The sequence below is a fragment of the Takifugu rubripes genome, unplaced genomic scaffold (genome assembly GCF_901000725.2).
Source record: "Takifugu rubripes unplaced genomic scaffold, fTakRub1.2, whole genome shotgun sequence".
Classification (NCBI taxonomy): Eukaryota; Metazoa; Chordata; class Actinopteri; order Tetraodontiformes; family Tetraodontidae; genus Takifugu; species Takifugu rubripes.
Genome location: NW_021821632.1, coordinates 1787614 through 1810745, shown reverse-complemented (window position 1 = coordinate 1810745; position 23132 = coordinate 1787614). Strand labels below are relative to the sequence as shown.

The window sequence follows — 23132 nt, the reverse complement described above, 5'->3', positions numbered from 1 at the left end:
TTAAAACGCGCTACATGATATATTTTGAATAGCTGGTGCTGGTAATCGGAAGGATAAAACTATTCTGTAAAAATGTATGTTTACCCTAACCCAACCCCTAACCCTAGGCCCAACCCCTGATCCTAATCCCTAACCCTAGGCCCAACCCCTAAACCCAACCCCTAGGCCCAACCCCTGACCCTAACCCTAAACCCAATCCCTAAACCCAACCCCTAACCCCTAGCCCTAACCCCTAACCCTAAACCCAACCCCTAACCCTAAACCCAACCCCTGAACCCTAAACCCAACCCCTAAACCCAGCCCCTAAACCCAACCCGTAAACCCAACCCCTAACCCTAGGCCCAACCCCTAATCCTAACCCCCAACCCCTAAACCCAACCCCTGAACGCAACCCCTAACCCCAACCCCTAACCCTAACCCTAAACCCAACCCCTGAACCCTAAACCCAACCCCTAAACCCAAACCCAACCCCTAAACCCTAGCCCCTAACCCTAACCCCTAACCCTCTAACCCTAAACCCAACTCCTAACCCTAACCTTAGACCCAACCCCTAACCCTAAACCCGACCCCGAACCCTAACCCTAACCCTGAACCCTAACCCTAACCCCTGGCCCTAAACCCAATCCCTAACCCCAACTCCTGAACTCTAATCCTAACCCCTAAAACCCTAACCCTAGCCCCTAACCCTAAAACCCAACCCCTAACCCGAACCCTGGCCCCTAGCCCTTGTCCCCTAGCCCCAAACCCACCTTGGCATAGGTACATGTGGGACATGGACTTACCATTGCTCTGGCACACCTTATCAGTTCTTCTTGCTGTCTCCTTCTGATATGGTACCTGTGGGCAGGTGGGAATTGAACTGGGGACTAACATGCGTCGGCCAGTGCCATGCCTGGGACTCTCGTGAGATCTATGCTGACGATGGTCGGGGTAGTGAGAGTCCTTGAGTGTATACGTCATTCACCTAACCCTAACCCTAACCCTAACCTTAACCCTAACCCCTAACCCTACCTAACCCTAACCCTCTAACCCTAACCCCTAACCCTAACCCTTTAACCCTAACTCTAACCCAAACCCTAACCCTAACCCCCTAACCCTACCCTAACAGTAACCCTAAAATTGTAATTTTGGAAACATTGTTGTCGGTTGTTCGACTTGCCGGCTTTTGCAAAATTGCTAAATACACGCTAGCATGCATGTTTTAAGCTATCGTAGCGCTATGTTTTACCGTGCCCGCGCCCTATAATCCGGAGCGCCTGATGTATGTGTTAAATACAGAAATAGCACCCGTAACTGAGGCTGCACCTTTTAATACGGTGCGCCCTTTGGTCGCGAACATACGGTATATAGAACATAGGGCACGTTTGTGCGTGATATCACTCCGCGTCTGCGCAACGACCACAACCTCCTATCTTTAGTATTGCTGCGCCAACTGGTGGTCTTCTGGGTTGAGGATAACGGTGATCTATATGTACCTATATGTAGCTATAGCGTCATTGGCCTCCACTCCAGCCACTCCTGGTAGTTCCTCAAAAACACTGAGTTTCTAGTGGATGCACAATCTGTGGAAGCCAACATAGAAACTTCTGAAGAGCCAAAGTTCTTGCAACAAAAATATAGTCCCCAACTAGGTTGTTTTGTTATCACACGACCCCGTCCCCATTATCTTAAGAGAATATAAACGAATGAGTGGAGACAGAAGAGAGAATGAGACGTTTTTGGCGCGTGTCGCTCTTGATTTAGTGTTTATTTTTGCAGTAAACTTAAAGGAGGCCTTTTCCCTTTATGTTTGATTCCATTTAAGCTGATATTCCATTCTTGACATCTTTAAATTTACAGTATTCATGGGAGTTTTATTTGGTCATTTTGCTTCTTTTTATTTCCTATTTCCCACATTTATTCATAGTTTTTATTAGATTGCAATAAATCCTATAACATTGAACAGACTGACTAAAGTCAAATGACCTGCGGTTCCCACCGATAGCCGTCATTCTGATGGGTTTTTTGCTGGCTGCAGCTGAAATATTCCAATGCTCCATGTCACAGAGACAGTAAATACTAAACCCTAAAGATTCTGAAGGCATGATGTAAAATAGTAACGTATAATACAGACATTTGAAGAGACAATTAAGAGAATGTTTCCATGCTTATAAGAGTGGCCGAGGAGCCATTTAGAACTTTATAAAGATGCATTGTGTGATACCAGGAACTAATTTAACTTCAAGGCGAAGCTGCTTCTGCTTTGTCGACCATCGACTGATCTCCTGAAAGTCCACCAGCGCCTTTTAAAAACTGAATTTTTCATCTATGGAGGGAGTAGACGGCAGATGTTTCCACAGATGCTCTTCACCAGTGGTCAGTGAGTGATGCAGCAGATGAGCGGGAGTTGACTGGCTACAACCAGCTACTGTCTCAATGTCTCCAGCCCATAGTGTGGATTCTTTACGAGAGCAGACAGCATCTTCACTCTTGAACCCTGCAGCTGGTTCTGACCCAGGTCCAGTTCTCTGAGATGGGAGGGATTGGACCTCAGCGCCGAGGCCAGAGAGTCACAGCTGATCTCTGATAAACTGCAGTGCCATAATCTAAATAAAGAAGGGAAACTTTTATAAGGTTATAAGTGAAACCAGTATTAATCTGAAAGGTTAATCAAAGGCATGATCTGTAAATATTTAATTTAGTTACAGGTTCAAAAATGATAGTAATATGTAATTACCACAATTCCAACCTCTCAGGTTTGCACTGTTCCAAAGGAGAATATATACTGTTCTGGCCCTCACTCTTCCCAGGTTCTCCCACCTCTTTCCCTCCCATCTCATCATGGAGATCCATCTCACCTGTGGCTCATCTTTAAAGGCACAACCTGTCTTAGATGACTTCCTGTCTCCCTCACCATCTCCCTCCTCGTTGGCTGGTGTCTACCAGGCACCCTCACCTAGTTTTGTCTAATTTTGGTTACCATCTGTGGGCTTTTTCATTGTCCTTAAATCAGTTTATCATGAATAAGTGGTCCCCGTGTGGCCCTCCCTCCTGAAGGAACTGGGCACAACACACACACTCAGACAGTGTGAGGACCCTCGGATGGAATAATGGACATTTTTGAGAATGGTGTTTACCCCAGAGTTTCCAGTCGGCAGTTTGGATCCTGGAGAAAACCACAGAGCAGCTTCACTCCTGAATCCTTCAGCTGGTTCTGACTCAGGTCCAGTTCTCTGAGATGGGAGGGATTGGACCTCAGCGCCGAGGCCAGAGAGCCACAGCTGATCTCTGATAACCTGCAGTAGTTTAATCTGAAAAATGCAGGATGAGGTTATACGGTGCAGGTCTGCATGTTATCTGCGTCAGTACTAAACCTACGTTAGTTCTTAGTTGGGTCAGACCTGAATTCACGATATTACAAGGAATTTTTTTAATGTGGTGCATCACAGCAGTGTTGAGAACAGCCTCACTTCACCATCTTAGCAGCTGGTATATAGGTAGAAAAATGAAGACTGACCTGAGCGTCTCCAGTTTACAGTTTGGACTCTCCAGTCCAGAACAGAGCTGCTTCACTCCTGAATCCTGCAACTTGTTGTGGCTCAGGTCCAGAACCCTCAGATGGGAGAGGTTGGACTTCAGAGCTGAGGCCACAGAATCACAGCTGGTCTCTGATAAACTGCAGCCTCTTAGTCTAAAATAACAATTATTTTGAGAGAAGACAAATAAAAATCAACATGTACCAGAGCAAAACACAGCTTCCAAGCAACAAACCTCTGGTCCTGCACCGGCTTATCTGCCGTATGTTCGTATTTTGGGTTCTTTCAGGGCGGTTGGACAAGATCTCCAGCGTATGTAAAGTGTGTGTGGGTCAAAATACCTTCCAAGTTTGTGAGACCACATTTCTCAGTAACACTCAACTCTTGTCAGGAGTTGGGACAAAGCGACCCACTCCTGACAGCTTGTGGGCGATGCTGCAGCGACCCTGCAATCCCTACACTCTCTGGTGAAACCAAATCAAAGGTTTTAGACACTGCTGGATGCTGGAAGGGGGGCTATAGTCTGGACGCATCGTTCCCCTGACTGCACATTTCTCCAACAATGATTGGCAGCTGGTGTCACTTGTTCTCCAGATGAGAGAAGGAAAGAGAGCCCCCCCACAGTGTGTTTGATTGCCCCACTGCAAGCTCAATGCTGCCAGAAAACATTGCAGGAGCATCAATTCCCCTCAGGGCATCAACAAGGACCTCAGGAAAAGGTGCAGCTGCCACCTACTAGAGACAAGCACACTGAGCTGAGATTCAAAGCCCTCTCCTCCCAAGAGAAGAGCTTGTTTGTTGGAGGCTCTTCTGGGCGATACCTGGTGCCACAGCTCCAGCTCAGCCCGTCTCTGGAGCTGAGGTGGAGCTTAGCAAGGTTCATGGTTCTCCACCACTTCCTCTCGCTGAGGACCTTCTCAGCTGGTGGTTTCTGCTCCACCTTCCAAGTTGAGCAGGTGATACTTCTGCATTCCTGCCACCAGTGTCTCTGCAGAAAGAGTCTTCTCTACGGTTTTATATTAGATTGTAGAAAATTAGGATTTTTGGTTGACGTCTTAGATGTTGTTGACTAAGAGCAGGTTTTTCTTTAATAACAGAGAGATTCGATGAGAAGAGCAAATGTATTATTTTATGAGCTCCTTCCACTACTATTATATACACATACTTCCATATTGTCTTAGATTGCAAGCTGCATTTATTATTGCATCGTTCATAGAAAGTCATATTTGTGAGGAGAAAAACTCCAATAAGGTGTTTGGGCGGTTTTGTGGCCAGCCTAAAATAAAACAAGACAAATCTACAACTGATACTTCCTTTCTAGTCATTGATGACCATCCTCACATGGGACAGATTTCCACAACCAATTTAATACTGCAAATCTGTCCTGTGTGGTCTTTTTTCTGAGAACTGTAACACTACGTTTATAACAAAGATCAAACATGGAAACAGTTATTGTCTAACTAGTTACACCTGGGAAAGTACTGGATCATCTCTGACTGACCTGAGCGTCTCCAGCTGACAGAGAGGATCCTGGAGAAAACCACAGAGCAGCTTCACTGCTGGATCCTCCAGCTGGTTGTAGCTCAGCTCCAGAACCCTCAGATGGGAGGGATTGGACCTCAGCGCCGAGGCCAGAGAGTCACAGCTGATCTCTGATAAACTGCAGTGTGACAGCCTGGAAAAGGAATAAATGGGGCAAATCAAAACACATTTCTAAATATGAAAATGAAGAGAAAAGCAGAAAATGTAAAGAAATTTAGAAAAGACCAACAGAGGCCTCCTGACCTGAGCGTCTCCAGTCTGCAGTTTGGATGCATCATTGCAGAAGACAGTAACTTTACTGCATCATCTGTCAGGCTTTGGTTCGTGCTTAAGCTCAGCTCCCGTAGATGAGAAGGGTTTGACGTCATTGCTGAGGCCACAACTTCCCAATGCCTCTTTGGAAGAAAACTACCAGACAGTCTGTTGTGTATGAAACAAAAATAGTGAGTCAAACTTTGGGATTTCTCATCAACTCATCTGAGAATCTACCTCAACACAAATGTAGCTCATTTCCTGGAAAAGCTAAATTCAACACCGTAGAGCAACAGTTTGAACGACCATCACATCTGAAATGCAACTGAATTATTCTCAACATTTGTCTTATTTTAGAACAGCTCATAATTACTCAATATTTAAAATGATTGTAGCAAATGGTTTAAAGAAACGTGCATCTTTTTATCTGTCTATCGGCTCTTTGGATATTTTGCATTTCATCCAATTTGTACGATGGTGCGTCAAGTCTTAATTCAGCGATCCGATCGATGACATCAGAGCCTCTGGTTGCATCGATTGCCCTCAGCTTCTGTCCTATCTGCCTGTTTCCCTTCAAATCATTTTCACTGCACCTTTTGTTGCTAGTGATGAAGTTGCCACCTAACGGGTGTGGAAAGGCTCAAACAACTTTGTGGGTCACATAAAGGCTCCAAACGGAACCGCCACAAAGACCTAAAACACCCATTTAAACCAACGAGGCCGGCTGGTTTTACGTTGAACAAATGAAGCAAAATAGTCACGTGTCATGAGTTAAAATGTGGGATGCACAATGCAAATGTGCTTGGATTCGGGTGTGCGGACTCTTTGGTTTGAGCGCACCCCAGATTTCTCATCCGTGCTTTTTCCATGACGCTGCAGGCCTTGTCCTGTCCCTCCAGGATTACACACTCTTTTCCAGCAACCCCATCAACAGACGGTGAGAAACAAATCTCCTCCTCTGACTGGAAGCAGGCAGCCAGTTATCAAGTCCGATCATTGTTTTTCTCTAGGAAGCAGTTGCAGGGTGAATCCCTCCAAGAACTCGAATGCATTTTATTGCTTCATGGAAAAAGCTGTTGCAAATTCTGCCGAATGCAGATATGTTGTTGGAGCATGTAATTAACTCTGGGCTTCAGAGGGAGCTGAAGAGGTTCGGAACAACACTGACCTGAACTGCTTGATGTTGGGGAAGAAGTTGTTAGATGGGTCAGAGGGAGGTCCAGTCGGTTCTGAGCTACACACAGCACCAACCTGCAGCCTCGGTTTGACTGCTCACCATTCAGGGCCACATCTTTACAGCTCTAACAGCCTTTGTGGGGGTGATTGTTGAATGTATTCTTGGTACAGGGTCCATGGACGCCACCATTTCAGAGGGGCTTCTTCCAGCTGAACTTTCAGGATCAGTTACAGTATTGGCACTGGTGAGAGATGCTAATGGGCTGGAGATCCCATATTTAGGTTATTTGGAACCAAATGTTGAGGTGCTTGGCTGTGTAATCCCTACATGGGGTGTATTGGTAGTCAAAGACCCACTGGAGTGAGTACCCCCTCCCTCCCCCCCTTCCACTGAAGTTCCAGGCATCTTGGGATGAAGCCCTGTTACCAAGGGCCCATCTGCCAGTGTGGTCCTGACCTTGACCTTTCTGCAGTGGTGGAGGCATCTTGGCCATGGCTGCCAGCTTTTCAGGGAGAAACAGGTCACACTCCGTTAGCACGTTAGCAAGACTGATGCACAGTAAAATTGAATAAAATAAACTCCTTTAGTACAAAACGTTGTAAGTCACGGTTGGGAAATGCAGAAAGCTACAATCATCAAGGGGAATCCCAAATAGACCAAACACCAGAAAATAGGAGGGAACTGTGCATCCAGGGGGTTGGAATGTGGTGGTTGTAGTGGAGAGCAGTGATGGACAGTGTTGTTCCATGGGTGGAGCAGCCAGAGACTGCCATCCTAGCCCCCCTCAATCACCACATCTAATCAATGAACACCACATAAATAAGTATGAAACAAAGTATTACACCTTTCAAACACGACCATATAAAAGAAACCACGGAGAGAACGTTTATTTGGAAATTATTATTATTATTATTACTGGAAATGCACTACAAGATAGCAGCTCTTATGAAAACCAGAATGGGTCTGAGTCTATGGTGCAGGACAGATCTTCTACCTCATTGCAACTTTAAGAAGGGCTTTTCTCATGTGTCCTGGAGATAAGAAAGGAGGACATTTAGATACACTGAAGTACGTAGATGTTGTTAGTGTGACTTTACATTAAAAAAAGCAACTTACAGATTGTCTTTAGGCTGCAATTCAATCCCCTGGACAACAATGGAGAGGGGAAAAATAAACATTAGGTCCAAAACCGGAATGCGGTGGTCTGAAGATCAACCACAAATACATATTCTTGAACATTAAAACTTATCATATGGATTAAAATTCACACACAGTGCAGTCATTCAGTTGAATGAATTATCGGCCTCCCCATCGGGACATGCATGGAACACCTCCCCGGGAAGGCATCCAAAACTGAGCCACGGCAGCTGACTCCTCTGGATGTGAAGGAGCAGCGGCTCTCCTCCGAGCTCTCCCCGAGTGACTGAGCTTCCACACCAACTCTAAGCTAGTGCCCAGCCACCCTGCAGAGACTGTTTGTATGTGTGATCTTGTCCTTTAACACCCTAAATTCATGACCACTGGTGAGAGTAGGAGAGTTGTCTGACTGGTAAATAGCCAGGGCGGCTGGGTGATGGTTCGCAGGAAGCGTAGCCCAAACCAAAGGCCCACGGTGCCCCACCACCCGCTTCCCGTGGCTAATCGTTTTTCCCCACTCGGCGACACACCCACTGAGAAACCGACCCTGGTAATTGGCGACTAACCCTAACCCTACGTGAAGCCGACTCCAGCAACCATAGTCAAGTGCATTCCGGGGGCCAGAGCGGGCGACATAGAAGCTGATAGCTTCAGATCATGGACTGGTCTCTATGCTGGTTCTGCTGGACCTCAGTGCTGCTTTTGATCCAGTTGATCACAGCATCCTGTTACAGAGACTGGAACATGTGATTGGGATTAAAGGGACAGCACTAGACTGGTTTAGATCATATTTATCTGATAGATACCAGTTTGCTCATGTCCATGGTGTTCCCTCCTCATACAGTAGGGTTAGCCATGGAGTTCCTCAAGGTTCTGGACTTGGACCAATCCTCTTCACCTTGTACATGCTTCCCTTAGGGAACATTATTCGGCAGCATGGGAGCAATGTTCATTGTTATGCTGATGACACTCAACTTTATTTATCCATGAAACCAGAGGAGACAGAGAAGTTAGTGAAGCTCCAGACCTGTCTTAAAGACATAAAGTCCTGGATGTCTTCAAATTTCCTCCTCCTTAACCCAGGAAAAACTGAGGTCATGGTGTTTGGTCTTGAACCTCTCAGGGATAGATTAGATCACATGATCACTCTAGATGGTAGAACCTCTAACCCCCTAACCCTAACCCTCTAACCCTATCATCTAACCCTAACCCTCTATCCTCTAACCCTCTGACCCTAACCCTCTAACCCTCTGACCCTAACCCTCTAACCTCTAACCCTCTAACCCTCTGACCCTAACCCTCTAACCTCTAACCCTCTAACCCTCTAACCCTCTGACCCTAACCCTCTAACCTCTAACCCTCTAACCCTCTGACCCTAAACCTCTAACCCTAACCCTCTAACCCTCTAACCCTCTAACCCTCTAACCCTCTAACCCTCTAACCCTCTAACCCTCTAACCCTCTAACCTCTAACCCTAACCCTTACCTGTGCTTTTCCCAGTTCCAGCTTCGTTTCAAGTAAAAGGACTCGGGTCATCAGATTTTGCCAACTCTCTCTGGAAATATTGACCATTTCTCTTTTATTCTAGAATGCAAAATGAAAATGGTGAATACATTTGATTATTGAAATGTAAAGTATATATATTATATATTTATAAAATACAAGTACATAAAGACTAGTAGTGAGAAATGCAGCTTTTCTCGTTACTAGTCTTACTAAATGTCTATGGATACCTTTTCTGGGTCTCTCTGTTTCTCAAGTTCCTCCAGACGTTTCTCCAGCACGTTCAGCCTGTGAACGACAGGAAGACTCTGTACCTGAGCCTCCACTGCCGACAGCCTTCGCTCCACATCAGTCCACTAAAGGAAAAGCAATGGTTCATGTGCTGCCTTTCTAGGGTGATGTAAAGGTTGACATGAAGTGATCCGTTTCCACATGCTGTCCCTCCTCTAGAGGAACTATCCGTATATCCCCCTTCACTACAAAAAATGGTCGTCAGCTTTTAAAATGTTTGCACAATTAGTAAAATTAGCAGCACACAATTCAATTAAAAAGGATTCATGTCTCAACAAGGGGAAGAGTGATGCAGAACTAGTCTTAAGGGTCTTATCAGCAATTTAAACAAATGTTCACTTCGTGCTCGTTCCTCTCAAACTGTCAGCAGCTTATCTGATGAGGAGAGTGAAAAACTAACCAACACTCTGCTCTCCACCCCGTAAAATCTCTGAGAGACATTTCCAGCCTGAGGCCATCATCATAATTGTGAATGTACCACAAGCTTTTCCAGATTTCCAGTGCTTACGTTCCATCCAGTCAGCTCTGTCACCACAGCTTCAGGAGAGTGAGAACATGCTTGGAAACGTTTAGCATTTGTTGAAGGGTTTCCTCCAATAGCCAGACCAGATGCCATTTCAGACACCTGTGACATAAATCACAAAAGCATTGGACAAAGTAAGTCACAATATTCCAATCATTAGGGTTAGATAACTAACTCATCACACATCTCATTGCTGCCATGAACAGGAAACTTCTACAACAGGGTTAGAGGGTCAGAGGGTCAGGGTTAGGGTTAGGGTTAGAGGGTTAGGGTTAGAGGGTTAGGGGGTTAGGGGTTAGGGTTAGGGGGTTAGGGGTAGGGTTAGAGGGTTAGGGTGTTAGGGTTAGAGGGTTAGAGGGTTAGGGTTAGAGGGTTAGAGTGGTAGGGTTAGGGTCAGAGGGTTAGAGGTTAGGGTCATAGGGTTAGAGGTTAGGGTTAGAGGGTTAGGGTCATAGGGTTAGAGGTTAGGGTTAGGGTTAGAGGGGTAGGGTTAGGGGGTTAGGGTTAGAGGTTAGGGTTAGGGGGTTAGGGTTAGAGGGTTAGGGTTAGAGCGGTAGGGTTAGAGCGGTAGGGTTAGAGCGGTAGGGGGTTAGGGTTAGAGGGTTAGGGGTTAGGGTTAGGGTCAGAGGGTTAGAGGTTAGGGTTAGAGGTTAGGGGTAGGGTTAGGGGGTTAGGGTTAGGGGTTCAGGGTTAGAGGGTTCAGGTTAGGGTTAGACACTTTTCTGGAGCTCTTGGAGAGTATGAGCAGTAAACAGGTTTAAACACTTTTCTGAACCTCGGCTTTTCCAGAACACAGTTCAGGTGCAGGGAAAGTTTTACATAAAGGAGGTGGAAAACCAGACCTCACCTCCATCAGCGTGAAGGCAGAAGCGCTGGTTGAGGCATCTATGACAACTGGCTTAACATCGCAATACAATTGTGATTTTAATAAGCTGTACTTGTTATTTCTTGGGTTTGTCCTCAGGTCCTTTTCATTAGTTAGAGCAGGAATATTTATTGGACAGTTAGTGGACCTCAGAGACAAATGTCCTTCAATGCATAATTTATTTGATATCATTTGCATTCTACATTTGGCCCCTCATTAAAATCTTTCACTTTTACATTCACGTGAACGGTCAAATATCCATATTTTCTAAAAGCCTGTACATTTCACTGGGCAATTAATACTTTTCATAAGAATTTTATGTTCATACATTCAGTTGTAAGTTTAAGTTACTTTTGGGGACCAAAGACTTACAGTGTCGGCATCAGTCGGTGGAGGACGTCTCTCTTCTTTGGAATCTTTGGATGCACGAGTATGTTTGACTTTGGTCTACAAGACATATAAAATACTTTTTCATTTTACTGTTTATGTTCTTGCTGTGTATGATCTCCAGGAAAGGGGAAGCAGAAGAAGAAAAAAGCAAGAGTCTGGCAACGCCGCTATGTAATATGGCATGATTTCCTCTTTGATAACTATTAAAGCATTTATTGTACAGGAACAGGCATTCAATAGAAAAGAAACTAAAAAGCATGGAGCATGAAATGATTTTCTACCTTTTTCATTTGACGTTTTTTCTGCAGAACCAAATCGATGACATCACAAATGAGAGAGATTTTTCTCTGAGAGAAGCCGAACTTCAAGAACTGCTCTTTGGTCAGTGTGGGCTTATAGTGGAAAATGTCTCGCAGGACCTACACACAAAAGGAATTACAGCAAATCTACGATGCACCACTGTGATAGAACACAATATTTGGATAAATGTACTCTCGACTGTCTGTCGTCCAAAACAGCGCGTCATGAGCCACACCCCCTCTATCGCTGTCTCCGCCCCCTCCCATCCCCGCGCCTCATCTGCAAATGAAGGACTCCAAAGTGGAAACACAACAGTAGCCTACAGTAAGCCCTTATTTTATTTAGAGGTATTGGAGGGTTGTGGTTGTCATATCATTCTGTTGTCCTGCATTTTGCTTTGAAAAAGGCCCATTGGCTCCGAGAGGAGGAACGAAGCGCTATTTCCGATCAATATACGTGCACACGCGGCCGGACCGGCTTGTAAACACAGAGCCGGAGGTCAACACACACAGAGGGTGCGTGACATCATGTTACACTCCAGATAAAAATACAACTTTAGACCTTCAGTCATTTTTTTCACTCCTTTCTTCCAAAGAATCGGAGTTGTGTTTATTGCTCCTTTAACATGTAGATGAATTAACCCGTCACTTATGTTCAGCTTATCCAACAATACTTTTGTAAAAGTGTATCTCTCTCACCTTAAAAAGGGTTTCAGTAAACCTGAGGTCAGTTTTGCCAGTCAGCTCGAATCCAGATGCCATCAGCTGCTCATTTAAAGGAGGAAAGGTAGTGAGGGAGAAACTCAATATTGGAAGCACAGCAGAAGGGTCCCCTTGGGAAAGACTGAGAGAGAGGAGAACTGAATATACAGCATTTAAAAGTTTAAAAGATGACAGCCAGTCACTATCATAATTGGTGATGGACATTGAAATAAAAGAGAAAATTAAAAATCAATGCCAATGATTGGAATGTTACAATCAAGTCAATCACTGCATTTTAAGGACAACATAATTTCTCCTTGTTGCTCATATTGTCTGCCTAACATTTGGAAGATTCAAGGCTAAATGTTGCAACTATTTTTATTTATATATATATATATATATATATATATATAAATAAATAATGACAAAGACTTAAAAGGTTTTTATTGTAGATGCATTTGCACTAACACGTATGTGTGTATAAAGAAATTTGCACAGGTTTAATTGTGCACATGTTTAATCGTGCACAGGTTTAATCGTGCACAGGTTTATCAAACAATACATCACCCATTGTAGTCAACAGGTCCTGTGAACTTGATGGTCCGCAGGAAAGCTTCTAATTTCTGGAGACCACCATGAAGATCCGCCGTAGACATTTTAAAGTGTCAATGAAAACAGCCGTATTTATACGAGGCCTCGTTTATAGCTCTCAATTTCCAGATCATAGAATAAATAGACAGAAAAACTACCCTTTAGCTCGGGTGCTTTTGATTTATTGGATAAAGTCTAACTTTGATTTGAAACTTCCAGCGTTGCTGCTGGGTCGCCTCTTCTTCTACATCAAAATAGCCAAACAATCTCCTTGCTGACTCACTACCGCCACCCCGTGGCCTGTATGGGAATAACATGCAGAAATGGGGTTGACGTTGAAAGTAAGAAAGTGTCAATTAAATCGGCTTAAAAACGCTGGATCGAGCGGAGAGAATTGAGAATATTATTTTACGTTATATGATTACTATGTACTAGTTAGTGGGGATGTCCCTTACCAAGAATCCTTTCAAACTTAGATTTACAGGAGAAGGACGTAGGAGAAGGGCCTAGGAGGAGGAGACAATTAAACGCAGGTGATTACCATAAGAGTAATACAGCAGCCTGTCCCCCAGGTCCCCCGGCCCCCAGGTCGACAGGCCATTTTGTATATTTAAAACTGGCATGATGAAGAGAGATTGGACACTCTGATTCTCCCCAAATATTGGGTTAGGTTAGGGTTAGGTTATGTCTCTAGGGTGGGTTAGGGTAACCTAACCCTAACCCACCCTAGAGACATGGCAGCTCACTGGCTGGTTTGCTCCATGACATGTTATGCAGCTCTTTGGTGACTTTTACTTCACAGGTGGGTTGAACTATGCTAACTTTCCAGTATTACAGGTGCCCAACTTGGAGCACTGCTACTTCAACCAGCATCTTCACAAAAAAACCAGAATATTACAGACTCATCACTCCTACTGCTGTGGTTCTGGCCATGAGATGTCCACAGTGGTCCTGCAAGCTCCCCCTGTTTTAGTTACGCAGGCCACATGTCCAGTCTGTATTACAATTACAGCTGTTTATGGTTCTAAAACGATGGAAGACATTGCTTTCTTTTAACCAAATTAAACATCAATAACTAATTTGGTAACGTGTTAACTGTTAATATAACATCTATTCTTCAATATGCAATCCTGTACACATTTTTTTTTTACGATTTAATATTTCAAGGGATGAAAATCCTCATGTGGCACCGGTGGCCTTCCCCTATATTAGCCTGTTTGAGTCTGTCACAATCTGAAATGTACAAACCTCCACTCACATTAATGCATTTACAGACCTTTCTAATTCTCACAGGTGTTAGAGTCTGGGTTTGAACAGGACCTGGAAGCAGCAAGAACACAGTGATGAAAAGTCTAAAATGGTTTTATTTAACCAACCCAAAACGGCGGTCCTCCTGGACTACAGGGAAGCACAACCCTCTGGTGGGCCCAGAGAGCTCCAGCCCGGAGCCAACACAGGAGTCGGGTTCTGCTCGTTTCAGAAGTCCAGCCGGACGGCATGAAGACCTCAAACGGGCAGGGGAATGCACCAAAGACAAGAGACCAAAATATTCCAAATTCAAGAGTCACCAAAAACACCAAAATCCTCCGACCCTGGTAGGCAGGAGTTTAGTCCTGAAACGGGCGGCTCGATAGCTGAATGACTGCAGGTGCGTCAGCCTGTGGCAGGAGCACGGCTCCACCACGCCCCCTGCAGGACAAACCAAACAACCTGGAATCCTGCACCCCAACAGCAAGTAAACTACCTTCGATTTAAAGCCCAAGGCACTGTCACTGGTCCAGAAGCACTCAGAACTTGGACCTCAGTATTAAAACACCTCTGCAGTATGACCACCTCCTCCACAACCCTAACCCTAACCTAACACCCTCCACCCTCAGGTCACTTGTGAACATGCCACCCACATCATCAAGAACCTCACCAAGAGCACAATATATTGCCCATATCATCACAAACATCTCCCCTACTAAAGAGATTCATCAACACCTTCCTGATCTCCAGACTGGACCACTGTTGGCTGTCTGCCACCTCGATGCACGTTTATTGATACAGCATCTGTTACAATCCACCATTCCAGAAACCCAGGTTCTGACCCAAAGCAAGGAGCAAGACGCTCCCCTTAACAGGAAGAACGCTTGAGCATAACCAGGCTCTAAGGTGTGTCTTCACAATCCCTCATTAAACTTCATTCAGAACCGGTTCCCTGTGACCTTGTAGCCCCCTTTCTGAACCTCCAGACGTCCCATGAAACACTCCATCTGCTCACACACTAACCCCCCACCACCCCAACACCTTCTGTCACCTCACACACTCTCTGATACCCACCTGTTTCTGTCCAGTCCTGCATTAAAGTTTGACTATTAACCCTAACCTGATGTATTATTTTCTTTCTTCTTTTTAATCTAATGTGTTTTGTAACTGTCTTTAGATCGTCATGAGACAATTCATTGTTAGAATTATTGCTGTTAAGGTTATCTCTATTATCATTATTGCATAATGTTCATCAGTAGTTTGGAGGTTGATTTTCAGTAACATTATGAAAATAATATTTTAAAAGTCCCCCTTTGCTAGCAGCATATTAACTGCCTGAAATACGTAACATTTGAATTACTTGTGATTTTTTTTTTGCATGCTAGGAAACCAAAACTACATTTGATGTCTGATGCCCCTGTTAGTCTCCAATCCCTCCTAATCTTCCTCCAACATACTATAATCAACGCCTGATGAGCTGGCGTCATCTCCGTCTGGACAGTTTCCCTGTTAGCTTCAGCTTTTTCCCTGTTAGCTTTAGCTTGTTTGTTCCTGAGTGTGTGTTTAGGCTGGAGTGTGAATGAAATGAGCAGTGATTCGCCTGCAACTCTATGGAAACCACATCTACAGTTTAATAGTTGTCCACAGGTAGTGACAATGCAAGAAAGGGATAAATAAATATGATTACATTTCTGTAATTAGAGAAACTAGAGTAAAATGAAAAAGTCAAATGTAATTTTTACCAATAAAAATACATCAAAACATGGTTGTGTTTTCTTAAATTAAATCTATTAATAGAATGAAAATTACAATTAGATTCTTTGGTCCGACAATAAAAAGCCATTTCATTTTTTAGGACCAGACCAAAAGATCAATAAATGCCGTCTATAGATAAACAGACAGCTGACGAGAAAATGATCTTCCAAAAGTAGCTGGTACGTCCCTAAATGACCGAGGACGAGGAAGCAGACACGCACGCACGCACGCACACACACACTCACACACACACTAAACTACATTTCTAACCTGTAGCTGAACACTTGTTGTAAACACCAAAGCACTAAAAGACACACTGGCGCATTTGTGGATCATTTTATGAAAGTTGTTTGCAATCACAGAATTACGTTAATCTCCAACCTGAATTGAAGCACTCTGGAGATATAGATCAAAGACACGTATCTTGGTGCCTGAACAAATCAATTCTAAATAAGAAAAAAACAGCTGCTATTTACATGTTGTTATGCAGGAAATACTGTCCTTTTTTTACACAATTTCTTTGACAAAAATGAATCCAAATAGTGACGCTCCAACTCAATCAATGATTCTTGTTCCTGTGCTTTGATGATGTATTTTTCGATCCATCTGAATCCCCGTGTCCCTCATCTCAACAGTGGGTGAGGGTTCCAGTCTCCAACAGTCCTTCTCTGTGATAAAACCATTTCCAGGGTTGGAAGGGGAGCGTGTGTGTTTGTGGATGTGGCGCTCTACTGGAAGGCCAACAGAAACATGAGCACCACATTGATGAGAATCAGCAGCATCATAATAATGAACACAACAACCTTCTGAGTCTCTGGGGGGAGGTTGCAGCGCAGCATGGTATTGAGGAACCCCATCCTCTGCCTGCTCCACCTCCCTGAACCACTTCCGCGAGCCATCAGTCTGTGGGCCTCCTCCTCCTTGTTGTCCTCGGCAACCCTCTGGAGTCGCTCTGGTGTTAAGTGTCTCCTCCACACTGCCTCACCTCCTCTCCGATGAGCCCTGCTCTTTACCCCAGTCCTCCGCTGCTCGGCTGGGGTTCTTGTGTCCTCGGCTTCTGCAGCCACTTTGCTGATCCACACGGGGGCCCTGGCCTGCCAGTGGAGGCTAGGTGCTCTTCTCTTAACCTTTGGGAATTTAGCTTTGGGAAGCTAATTTATACACCGTCCTCTCTCATCTACTCCCCGTCTCCTCTTTGAAAAATACCCGCCCACCTTTTTCTTTTTACTTTGCAGTTGGATCTTTTCCTGTTTCCTTGTTCCGCTGGGCTGCGTCTCAGTCCAAATATCCGAACAGAAGACAGTGGAAACCTGCATCTCTCTAGTACATGTCTCCAGCTCCTCCTCTTCCTCTTCTATAGATGGGTTAGCCTCTATAGCCTCTATATGTTGAGCAGCAGCTATTACTTTAGCTTTAGCTAGTTATGCTCCATAAAATCAGGCTCCGTCAGACAGCTGGAGCTTCGCTGCTGTACTCAAACACATATCTCATTACCACCCTCTTTTCCTTCTACCCCCTTCCTTGCTTTGCGCTTGTGCATCCCCACCCCTGCATAGCTCCCAGCCAATCAGGAGAAAGAATGTGTCTCCGTATCCTGGATACCAGAGTGGTTGAGGCAGAACCATAGCAACAGCAGGGTGAGAAGACAGTGGGATGACAAACCCTGGAGGAGGAGCATGGCGGAAGCCATGGAGAATAATTGATGACTTTTCCCTGTGTGGGATTCTCTCCCCTCTCTCTCTCTCTCTCTCTGTGAGGCATCATCATCCATCATCAGGCACATCTCTGACAGTCGTTGGCTACAAAAGTAACAGGAATTTTCATTGCACACCTCTTGTTTAGGTTGTCATAACTAACCTGGAAAACCAGTGCCATCATAACTAACCTGGAAAACCAGTGCCATCATAACTCACCTGGAAAACCAGTGCCATCATAACTAACCTGGAAAACCAGTGCCATCATAACTCACCTGGAAAACCAGTGCCATCATAACTCACCTGGAAAACCAGTGCCATCATAACTCACCTGGAAAACCAGTGCCATCATAACTAACCTGGAAAACCAGTGCCATCATAACTAACCTGGAAAACCAGTGCCATCATAACTCACCTGGAAAACCAGTGCCATCATAACTAACCTGGAAAACCAGTGCCATCATAACTAACCTGGAAAACCAGTGCCATCATAACTCACCTGGAAAACCAGTGCCATCATAACTCACCTGGAAAACAGGCCTCATAACTAACCTGGAAAACCAGTGCCATCATAACTCACCTGGAAAACCAGTGCCATCATAACTAAACTGGAAAACCAGTGCCATCATAACTAACCTGGAAAACCAGTGCCATCATAACTCACCTGGAAAACCAGTGCCATCATAACTCACCTGGAAAACCAGTGCCATCATAACTAACCTGGAAAACCAGTGCCATCATAACTCACCTGGAAAACCAGTGCCATCATAACTAACCTGGAAAACCAGTGCCATCATAACTAACCTGGAAAACCAGTGCCTTCATAACTCACCTGGAAAACCAGTGCCATCATAACTAACCTGGAAAACCAGTGCCATCATAACTAACCTGGAAAACCAGTGCCATCATAACTCACCTGGAAAACCAGTGCCATCATAACTAACCTGGAAAACCAGTGCCATCATAACTCACCTGGAAAACCAGTGCCATCATAACTAACCTGGAAAACCAGTGCCATCATAACTCACTGGAAAACCCAGTGCCATCATAACTAACCTGGAAAACCAGTGCCATCATAACTAACCTGGAAAACCAGTGCCATCATAACTCACCTGGAAAACCAGTGCCACCCTTTCCTGGATTGTCCTACAACCCTCCTCTCAGCACAACTATTTTTAATGCAAATATTAGAAATCTTAACTCCTAAAAATCACTTTCCCAGAATTTAAGATAAGAAAAACAACAACAACAATAGGTCAAAATAAACTAAAATGAAAAAGTTCTAATTCATTTAGAATTCTGTCAATCCTGTGTCTTTTGTTCCCTTAATATGCTGGTCTGTTGATACAAAGGGAGAAGATTAATGCACGAGACACATGTTTCTCCCTCTGAAGCAAAGGCACGACTACTGGAACATGGACGCACAAGTATTCAAACCGTAATTAACCTAACCCTAATTAACCAAACCCTAACCTTAATTAACCTAACCCTAACCCAACCCTAATTAACCTAACCCTAACCAAACCTTAATTAACCTAACCCTAACCCTTAATTAACCTAACCCTAACCAAACCTTAATTAACCTAACCCTAATTAACCAAACCCTAACCTTAATTAACCTAACCCAACCCTAACCTTAATTAACCTAACCCTAACCCAACCCTAATTAACCTAACCCTAACCAAACCTTAATTAACCTAACCCTAACCCTAATTAACCAAACCCTAACCTTAATTAACCTAACCCTAAGCCAACCCTAACCTTAATTAACCTAACCCTAACCCAACCCTGACCTTAATTAACCTAACCCTAACCTAACCTTAATTAACCTAACCCTAACCCAACCCTAACCTTAATTAACCTAACCCTTAATTAACCTAACCCAACCCTAACCTTAATTAACCTAACCCTAACCCAACCCTAACCTTAATTAACCTAACCCTAACCATTGGAACATGCTTCTGCACGCACACGCATTCAAACCTTAATTAACCTAACCCTAACCTAACCCTTAATTAACCTAACCCTAACCCAACCCTAACCTTAATTAACCTAACCTTAATTAACCTAACCCTAACCCTAATTAACCTAACCCTAACCTAACCCTAACCAGAAGAAAAGATCATTTAAAATTGGCAAAAGTCTGATTTCTGCTGATGACCTTATTATGGGAATATAGAGCTGGATAATACTGTCAGCATATAACCTTTAATTAAACAGCAGAGCATATTATGCATATTACATTATATTAGATTATGTTATATTCTATTACATTATACATATTATATTATATTACATTCTATTATACTGTACATACATACATATATTATATTACACATATTTATTATAATATATTATATTATGTTATATTCTATTACATTATACATATTACATTATATTATATTATGTTGTATTATATTATACATACATATATTATATTACACATATTTATTATATTATATTATACATATTATATTACATTATATTATATTATAATATATTATATTACATTATATTATATTCTATTACACATATTTATTATATTATATTACATTACACTCTATCACAAACACAACAGCTGAGCCTTTCAAAAACACACAAAGTAGTTTGTTCTTCTCTGCTTGAACTCTAATTATACGTTATTATACATATACATATATAATTAAGCATCCTGGAGAAATGATGCTGCCAGCCAAACAGCTAACGACAGTAGTGACTAGAACTTGTCTGTGGCCAACAGGAGAAGAAAAAGGACAGAGCTTCATTGAACTTTGTGTAGATCTTCGATGGTGATGTACACAACCTGAAACAGTCAGAATGGATAAACATGAATCAATGACATTAAATATCATAAAGTCAATCTTTGATTTGTTTAGAACAAGACAATCTAACGATCAGTGGAGGACCAAATCATTCAGAGTCCCAGAGAAAACTGGAGGACCTGCAGCTTTTTCCATGTTCAGGATTCTCCTTCAGACAACTCATGAGGCTCCATGGTGTGTATCGCTTCCATGTGTGTGTGTACACACTCCGGTCTCCTGAGGCTGAATGGTTCCCTGACCAGTCCATTGGGACCACATGAGGCCAGGTATTGTCATTGTAAGGCAACATCATTCATCAGACGGACCCAGACCAGATGGAGATCCGACTCTGGACCTCATCAGTGGAGGTCCGAGCAGTGAGTAACCCTAACCCTAGCCCTAACCCTAGCCCTAACCCTAGCCCTAACCCCAACCCCAACCCCAACCCCAACCCTAACCCTAGCCCTAACCCTAGCCCTAACCCTAACCCAGACCAGATGGAGATGATCCGACTCTGGACCTCATCGGTGGAGGTCCGAGCAGTGAGTAACCCTAACCCTAACCCTAGCCCTAACCCTAACCCCAACCCCAACCCCAACCCTAACCCAGACCAGATGGAGATGATCCGACTCTGGACCTCATCGGTGGAGGTCCGAGCAGTGAGTAACCCTAACCCTAACCCTAACCCTAACCCTAGCCCTAACCCTAACCCTAACCCCAACCTCAACCCCAACCCCAACCCTAACCCTAGCCCTAACCCTAGCCCTAACCCTAACCCTAACCCTAACCCTAACCCAGACCAGATGGAGATGATCCGACTCTGGACCTCATCGGTGGAGGTCCGAGCAGTGAGTAACCCTAACCCTAACCCTAGCCCTAACCCTAACCCTAACCCCAACCCCAACCCCAACCCCAACCCTAACCCTAGCCCTAACCCTAACCCCAACCCCAACCCCAACCCTAACCCTAACCCAGACCAGATGGAGATGATCCGACTCTGGACCTCATCGGTGGAGGTCCGAGCAGTGAGTAACCCTAACCCTAACCCTAACCCTAACCCTAACCCTAACCCTAACCCTAACCCTAACCCTAACCCCAACCCCAACCCCAACCCCAACCCCAACCCTAACCCTAACCCTAGCCCTAACCCTAGCCCTAACCCTAACCCAGACCAGATGGAGATGATCCGACTCTGGACCTCATCGGTGGAGGTCCGAGCAGTGAGTAACCCTAACCCTAACCCTAACCCTAACCCTAACCCTAACCCTAGCCCTAACCCTAACCCTAACCCCAACCCTAACCCAGACCAGATGGAGATGATCCGACTCTGGACCTCATCGGTGGAGGTCCGAGCAGTGAGTAACCCTAACCCTAACCCTAACCCAGACCAGATGGAGATGATCCGACTCTGGACCTCATCGGTGGAGGTCCGAGCAGTGAGTAACCCTAACCTTAACCCTAACCCTTTAAATGCAGTTCCTGGAGTCAAACATCTATTTTTGTAACTAAATACATTTACTTAATCAACTGTCAAATATCATCTTTTCACATGATCAAGAGATCTGAATCAACCACTCATGTGATTAGTGAACTCTTTTTGTTATCCTGGAGTTTAGAGGGTAATCATGTGAGACCTGTCTGGGGTTAGGAGGCACACAAGCACCATTCAAAAAAATTAAAAGAACTCTCTTCCTCTCCCTCCTGGGCGGTGCCTCCCTCCTTCAGACTTGGGTCCTCTACCAGAGGCCTGGGAGTCTGAGGGTTCTGCCCAGGATCTTAGCTGTTCCTGGACTGTGCTCTTCTGGACAGAGATCTCTGATGTGGTTCCTGAGGCATTCACTCAGCAGTGGGTCAGTGGGGGCCATCTTCTTGATGTACAGGCTTGTTGTTTCCTCCTGGGCAGTAGTTCAGACACTAACCCTAACCATTACTAGTCCTCGGCCCCCCTCATTTCACTCTGTGTCCAGCCTCAGGACTCTGGACTTAGGGTGAAACCCTCGTGCATGGTGAGGAGCTTCCTGGTCGTGATGTCACTGGCTTGTATCTCTTCCAGTGGCCAGGGTATTATGGCAGCAGGGTATCTGATTACTGGCAGGGCGTAGGTGTTTAGGGCCTGGATCTTGTGCTTACCATCCAGCTGACCTTTCAGGACCTGTCTTAACCTCTGCAGGTATTTGGCTGTGGCTGACCTCCTAGCTGCCTCCTCATGGTTACTAGCTGCCCCCTCATGGTTACTAGCTGCCCCCTCATGGTTCCTAGCTGCCTCCTCATGGTTACTAGCTGCCCCCTCATGGTTACTAGCTGCCCCCTCGTGGTTAATAGCTGTCCCCTCATGGTTACTAGCTGTCCCCTCATGGTTACTAGCTGCCTCCTCATGGTTACTAGCTGCCTCCTCGTGGTTACTAACTGCCCCCTCATAGTTACTAGCTGCCTCCTCATGGTTACTAGCTGCCCCCTCATGGTTACTAGCTGCCTCCTCGTGGTTACTAGCTGCCTCCTCGTGGTTACTAACTGCCCCCTCATGGTTACTAGCTGCCCCCTCATGACATCTCGATGTCCTTGCTGTAGATCCTAGTGAGGTGAATCAGGTCATGCTCGTTCTTGACATACAGCTTGATGTCGTCCATGTAGAGGAGGTGGCTGATGGTTGTTCCACTTCAGAACTGGTACCCAAAGCTGCTCTTGGTGATGATCTGGCTGGGGGGGTTTAGGCCTATGCAGAACAGCAGGGGGGAGAGCTCCTGTCACCTCCAGAGCCTCCAGAGTCGTGTTCCACAGCTTCATGGAGTTCTGGATGAACTCTCTGAGGTTCCTGTTGGTGTTATACAGCTTTAGGCACTCCAGTAT

The 23132-nt window shown here is 44.7% G+C and overlaps 1 protein-coding gene and 2 long non-coding RNA genes across 7 annotated transcripts; 1 reads left to right on the top strand and 2 right to left on the bottom strand.

Annotated features, from left to right (window-relative positions):
* Positions 1–7348: 7348 nt before the first annotated feature.
* cep44 (centrosomal protein 44) lies at positions 7349–14300 on the bottom strand. Of its 5 annotated transcripts, XM_029831923.1 has the most exons (10): positions 14164–14300; positions 13243–13293; positions 12194–12338; positions 11477–11614; positions 11178–11252; positions 9896–10042; positions 9357–9482; positions 9109–9207; positions 7603–7631; positions 7349–7517 (listed from the first exon to the last, which is right to left on the bottom strand). In XM_029831923.1, the coding sequence occupies exons 3-10, from the start codon at positions 12254–12256 to the stop codon at positions 7493–7495; spliced, it is 702 nt and encodes a 233-aa protein (XP_029687783.1). In that variant the 5' UTR covers positions 12257–12338; positions 13243–13293; positions 14164–14300; the 3' UTR covers positions 7349–7492. The 5 variants fall into 5 exon arrangements, 4 of the variants coding, with proteins under 4 accessions (XP_029687783.1, XP_029687782.1, XP_029687780.1 ...); XM_029831922.1 differs by lacking the exon at positions 13243–13293 and having other exon boundaries at positions 14164–14298; XM_029831920.1 differs by lacking the exons at positions 13243–13293; positions 14164–14300 and adding an exon at positions 12764–13101.
* Positions 11635–16269, top strand: LOC115248299 (uncharacterized). The gene is made up of 2 exons (XR_003887220.1): positions 11635–11819; positions 14081–16269. It is a non-coding gene; the product is annotated as an uncharacterized lncRNA (long non-coding RNA).
* LOC115248298 (uncharacterized) lies at positions 15648–17629 on the bottom strand. Its single transcript, XR_003887219.1, has 2 exons — positions 16594–17629; positions 15648–16521 (listed from the first exon to the last, which is right to left on the bottom strand). It is a non-coding gene; the product is annotated as an uncharacterized lncRNA (long non-coding RNA).
* Positions 17630–23132: the final 5503 nt, after the last annotated feature.